At 48.1% G+C, this 6,000-nt stretch overlaps 1 protein-coding gene across 1 annotated transcript in view; it reads right to left on the bottom strand.

Moving 5' to 3' along the window:
• Window positions 1-5,005, bottom strand: part of SLC44A1 (solute carrier family 44 member 1) — a 136,030-nt gene extending 131,025 nt beyond the window's left edge. Inside the window, exon 1 of the mRNA XM_054986321.1 lies at window positions 4,517-5,005. Coding sequence (XP_054842296.1) covers window positions 4,517-4,546 — 30 coding nt within the window. The 5' untranslated portion in view covers window positions 4,547-5,005. The remainder of the gene's footprint in view (window positions 1-4,516) is intronic.
• Window positions 5,006-6,000: the final 995 nt, after the last annotated feature.

A 6,000-nucleotide genomic window follows, 5' to 3' on the forward strand; every position in this document is an offset into this window, starting at 1 on the left:
ACTTGATGGAAAGGACAATGAAAAAACATATGAATAAGTGATTCCACTTCACCAATGGAGCAACGGCAGCGTCTATCCTCATATGGGATCTTCCTATATTTCCCTTCAATAGTCACTGAAGGGATAACTTCACATCGGGCCAGGGTGAAAGCTCTTCTATAAGATGGAACATCCAAATGAGTGAAATATCTGGCCATACCCATAACATATCTAGATTTCCTAGGGGCCATAAAATGAGGAGACTGAGCTAAATCTCGTTGGTGCTCTATGTCTCTCTACATCGATGTTAAACCACATCAGCGACAATACTGAGCTCAAATACGTTAGTCAAAACATGAAAACTCTGCAATTAATGCTAATATGTAAATATATATTCTTCATTTTATGTTGTTTACACACATTAATAGTGTGTCATTTTATTTTGTTTCCCGAGGAAGTACCAAGTTATCCCAGTGTTTATAGTAAGTCAAATACCAGATATGTTTTCAGGATTCTTGCACTCAAAAAATTTAACAAAGAAACCTTGAAATTTTCAGGGAACTCAGAAATACAGCCTCTCACACAGAATCTTTTTACTTGTGGCACTAACTAGAGACTTTAGGGGGCCTTATCCTTTCACTATACACACTGAAGATACAACCTGTATAAGGAGTCTACGCATTACAGAGGGCTATCCACAGTGGCGGCAAAGCACCCTTCTGGGAAATGTGGTTTTTCAGTCAAGTCGTTGTAGGACTCTTGATAAACTAAGGAATCTTAGAGCAGAACCACAAGTGACAAAAGGCACAGATTGGACACTTGCCAGCTTCCCTCAAGTTTTGATGGGGAATGTAGGAAGCTTGGCGGAATGTTGGACAAGTGACAGTTGAAAAGTCCACTGGACAGCCGTCGGAGAGCCAAGCTGCAAGACCAGGATGCCTACATTTCCCATCAAAACTTGAGGGAAGCTGACGAGTGTCCAACCTGTGCCTCTTGTCACTTGTAGTTCCGCTCTGAAACAGATTGAAACCAAGGTTATAAGAACCCCAAACCACCTTCCTTTTTGCAGCTCCATAAAAAAGTGTCCAATCTGTGCCTTTTGTCACTTGTGGTTCTGCTCTTAGCCTTCTTTGAAACACTGATTGAAAAACTTCTGATCTAGACCATATTTATCACTTCCACCACACAGCTCTAGCCCTGAACTTTTAAGAAAAAGCCATCTGTAAAGGTCCACATGGCCGTGCAACATTCTGCAATGGAATATCGATTGACACCGAATCAGACACACCAAGCTTATTTATTGAGGTAGATAGATGTGAAGAAATGGGAGAGAGGAGAAAGAATAGGGAATAATAAATGTTAAAGATGATCCAAAAAGCTGATGAATGGGACACAAGCAAGATCATGAACTAGATTCATTCTGAGAAGACACCATGCAGAAAAATAAAAGCCTACAGCTTACATATGCCATGTGAGCTACACAGGCCTTGGAAAGATCACCTAAAAGGTATTTGAAAAGACAGAAGAAGCAGAGCAACAGGAGATACTATTTAGCATTTTTAAGCCACTGGATATGCCAGGAATTGAATTTCTGAGAAAAGTCATTAAGTTAACCCCTCTCTCCTATTCAGAGCAACCAAAATGTAGGTGTTCGTTCAAACGCAGCATCACAGAGCTCAAAGGAAGCAAAAAGAAGTCTAGTGGTCCAGTCCCTTCCACTGCCACAAGGCACGGTCATCCACAGGCTTTCCAATCAGCACACAGTCCAAATCACAGGCACACAGCCTCAGTCAAGGCATATTATATAACTGCACCAGCCAAGCAGATGGCCCAAAGATCAAGCCACATAGTACAGAGGGGAGCAAAAACATAAATTGCACAAAAGAAGGCAAAGATGGGGACACCAGTAGCCAAGGCTGTTGACAGGCTACCAGCTGGAGAACAGACATTGTCATTTTAACATGCATCATTTGTTCAGCAGTTCAAATAGGAAGGTTTTAAGCTACTATTGGAGAGGTGGTTCCAGACCATGTTGGTCTGCAGTAGATGAGCAAGGTTCGAATCCAGTAGCACCTTAAAGACTAACAAATATACCCTACTGGACTTGAACCTTGTTGATTTATTGGAAACGTGGGGTGGAGTTCCATGTTCCTTGAATCTAGCAAGAGAGCAATATAACTATGACAAATGCGTAAAATTAAGAGGGGAAGAGGAAGAAAGGGATGGGCAGCAGCTAACATGATCATAGTCAAGTCCCGGTATGTATGTTTCAAAGAAGAAAATCTATGCAGTAACTAGGCATTAGAATCTACCACACCTCAGGCTATCTTTTCTTATCAACGACAACTCACAATCAAATACAGAATGGATCCGTTCAAATATCATAAAAGTGGTCAGGACACTAGTCAATCTAACCCTTAGCATCACTGTGGCCCTACAGGATGTATACCAGTTATAGTTACTATATTCCAGATACAGTACAACAGCAGTCAAATTAATACAACGCACAAATGCCACTGTACCAATCCCGTTTCTGGCTACTGAAGCCTCTCTCTGGGCCCTAGAAAAAGAAACTATTCTAAAGTATGATGAGTATGGATGGTGGGAGAGAGAGAACACAATACCCTGACCAACTGCTTTTACCTCACACAGACACACAAAAGACAGAAAGTAGTCCGAACACAGCTGTTACAAATTAGCCATGCCTATCAATAGACAGTAAACACTTCCTTCTCCAAGAATGTAGTATGTGGTAGGGGAAAGGACATCACCATGTCACAACAAAGAGAGCTATGAGAGCAAACGCTTCATTTAAAAAAACAAAATCCTAAAGTATTACTCCATCTGGAAAAGTTACTATTACCTTTTTATAGCTTATCCTCAATTATTAAAGCAGATAAATGCCACTCCATTAAACACACAAAAGGAAAAAACATACTCATAGTAGGAGTAACATGACAAAACTGCTATTAAAATGTCCTAAGGGATAATTTATACGTCTTAAGAGATTTTGAGCGCATGCCCCTAAAGAACAGATAAACACCCCCAAATGCTGGAAGAAATCGGTGCAGTAGAATGGTTGAAGTGTTGTGTTTAAAAGTGGGAGGTTTGCCAAGGGAAAGTTACTGCATTCCAGTTTAACCTACCTCACAGGATTACTGTAGAGATAAAAAGGTCTGCCACATTGGCCACCTTGAACTCTTTTGAGGAAGTGTAATGGGACAACTGTCAGAAATACATGGATGCAGAAACAGGGAAAGATTTCATAAAGGCACCTGTGGAAGGAAATCAGATGGGGTGGGGCACTGCAAGAAGCAATGATGTATACAGGGATCAGATGGATAAACAATAGGGAGGGTACTAAGTGAAAGGCAGGGGAGGTTATAATTCAAAATAGGAACCACAGGAATTGCTTCCAGAAGCAAGAGTCATTAACACATAACCTAAGGGAACAGGAGAACATACAAGGATTGAGTAAACAGTATCAAGTCAAGGTTGTGTGAAGAGTATGAAGCTAATATGAGAGGGGCTGCTGTTGCCATTTAACGCTGGATCAAGAAGGAGGCAGAGGAGGAAGGCAAAAGGCAATGGAGCATGGCTTTGGGACCCCTGCAAAACTAGTTAGTGATGGCCTTCCAACCAACTCAAAACAAAGAATCTGAGTGACAGGTTCTCTCTCTGGAAAAGGTACAAAGGGTGCTTAGTTGTGGAAATGAGGCAGGGCAAGCAAGCACTGGGGCAGCAAAATGTCAGACACAGGCACAGGGAAGGTATAAAAAATAAGGACAGGAACAGGGGACTGAAGACACCAGCTTAGCACCGACAAAACTGCAAAGGAGAGAGGCAGCCCTGTTCCTTTTTGCCCCCCTCACAGCAAAAAATCTACAGATAAGCAGAGACAGGAAGCAATGATTTTGAAATACAAAAATCATTTCATTTAGCTCTGCCATGTTGTTCTTAACCACGCTCTTATCAGCTGCACAGCAAGCTTTTTAAAATCCAGTCTTCCGGACTGGGACATTTTGGAAGCAATTCTAAAAAGATCTACTGCGGATTAAATCCCAGGTTATTAAACGGGGCTTACTCTCAAGAAAGTGTCTTTGGGATTGCAGCCGTTGTGACCGGAGCAAAGGCGGCGGGGGGGGAGGAGGGGGGGTGTTAAAGGGTTCAAAATACTTAACTAGGAAAAAACGGGGGGGATCAGACAAGTTTATTGCAAACCCGCATCGAGGGGGTTAAAAACAGTCAAGTAAATACAAAACGTGCCAATGCGTGGAGGGGAGGCAGAGGAAGGTACAAGTGGCGCAAGGGGAGGGAGGGAGGGCGAGAGGCAGTAAACACTTGTGCAAAGCGGGGGGCAAATTTAGAGAGGAAAATACAGGGGGGAGGAAGCGACGCAAGCCCCCCAGTGGGGAGGCGGCCGCTTCAAGAGCCCTTGCCTGGGCACCCGCCGCTCAGGCGCCCTCGTCTGCCGCCCCAGCCCCTCCGCGGCGGTGCCCCGGCCCGGCCCGCGTCTCCCCCTCCGGGCCCCTCTCACCTGCGAGGCGGCGCTGCCGCAGCAGCCCATGGCGGGCTCGGGGCTGGCTCCGCGCCGCGGGCTCCGGGCATCCAAGCGCCGCGCTTTCCCGGCCGCCCGCCCGGCCCCAGGGCGACGACAGCGGCGGCGGCAAGGCGGCGGGGGAGGGCAGGGCAGAGGCGGGAGGCGGGCAGCCGGGCAGGGGCTCGGCGGGGGCGGCTGGTCCCGCTCGCTCGCTCACTCGGCCCTTCCGCAGCGGCGCCTCCGAGCCCTCCGCCGCCGCCGCCGCTCCTGAGGCGGCTGCCGGCCCCTCATCCCGCCCCCTCCGCCGCCATCCCGGCGGCCTTCCTGAGGGAGGAGCCCGGGCGAGCCTGCGCCGCCGCGGCCCGGCTCCCGGCGCCGCGGCCCCTCAGCCAACCAGGCGGCGCCGTCGGCCTGGAAACAGCGGCGGAACGCTCCCGCCCGGGGACGCCCAGCCGGCCCGCAGATAGGCTGCCCGGCCCCGCCGCATGGGGAGAGGACAGGCCTCTGCGGCGCGGTCCCGCACGCCAAAAGGGCCCGGCGCGCTTCCGGCGGGCCTGCCTGGTCGCCCCCCCGTTTGGCGCGCCCCGGGATTCGTTTTTCACATTGTTTTTTCTCGGAGGAGGAGGAGGAGGAGGAGGCCTGCGGTTGCCGAGGCGCTTCGCTCCCGCGTCTCCTTCCCTGCGGGGTTTCCCAGTCCCTGGGTGACCTTGGCCGAGTCCCCGGCGCGCTTTCCTGTCAGGCTGCAGAGAGAAAATTCTCTCCCGCTTCGCCCCCCAGAACGACCTTTTCAGTCGCGTGGTCGGGATGACAGCTGCGTTGGGGCGTTGCAGCAGAAGCCCAGGGGCTTTGGGTGGGTGTGGGGGGGGGGAAGAGAAGGGAAATAAAATGTTACTATTTTTTTTAAAGCTGTCCTTTAATCTGTCTCCACTGTGATGAGGAAAGAGGGAAGAAATCGTATTTAGAACCCAAATTTGATGGTGCAATCTTGTGCGACCCAGGAGGGCCATAGTATTCGTAAGGCTGACTAGGCTCGAAGCCTAGGGGTCCCACAGGGTCGCCAGGTCCAGGCTGGAAAATTCCTGGAGATGTTGGGGGTGGAGCCTGGAGAGGGTGGGGTTTGGTGAGGGGAGGGGCCTCAGAAAGGTATAATACCACAGAGTCTACCCCTCCAAAGCAGCCATTTTCTCCAGGTGAACTGATCTCTGTCACCTGGAGATCAGTTGTAATTCCAGGAGGTCTCCAGCCACCGCCTGGAGGCTGGCAACCCTAGACTGGGGGCCCATCAGTTTTTTTTTGCACACCCCCACATCAATTACAATTATTTGCTGTGGGGGTAGCAAAAAAATGATTACAATTAATTGATTCTCTTATATAATCTCTATTAATAATATAATTAACTGCTTCCTTATTGAAGTGAAACAAATGGTCTCTTATATTAAAACAATTCTCCATAAATTATATATTTTAATAAATAATAAAAT

This window comes from Eublepharis macularius, chromosome 8 (genome assembly GCF_028583425.1).
Source record: "Eublepharis macularius isolate TG4126 chromosome 8, MPM_Emac_v1.0, whole genome shotgun sequence".
Taxonomy (NCBI): domain Eukaryota; kingdom Metazoa; phylum Chordata; class Lepidosauria; order Squamata; family Eublepharidae; genus Eublepharis; species Eublepharis macularius.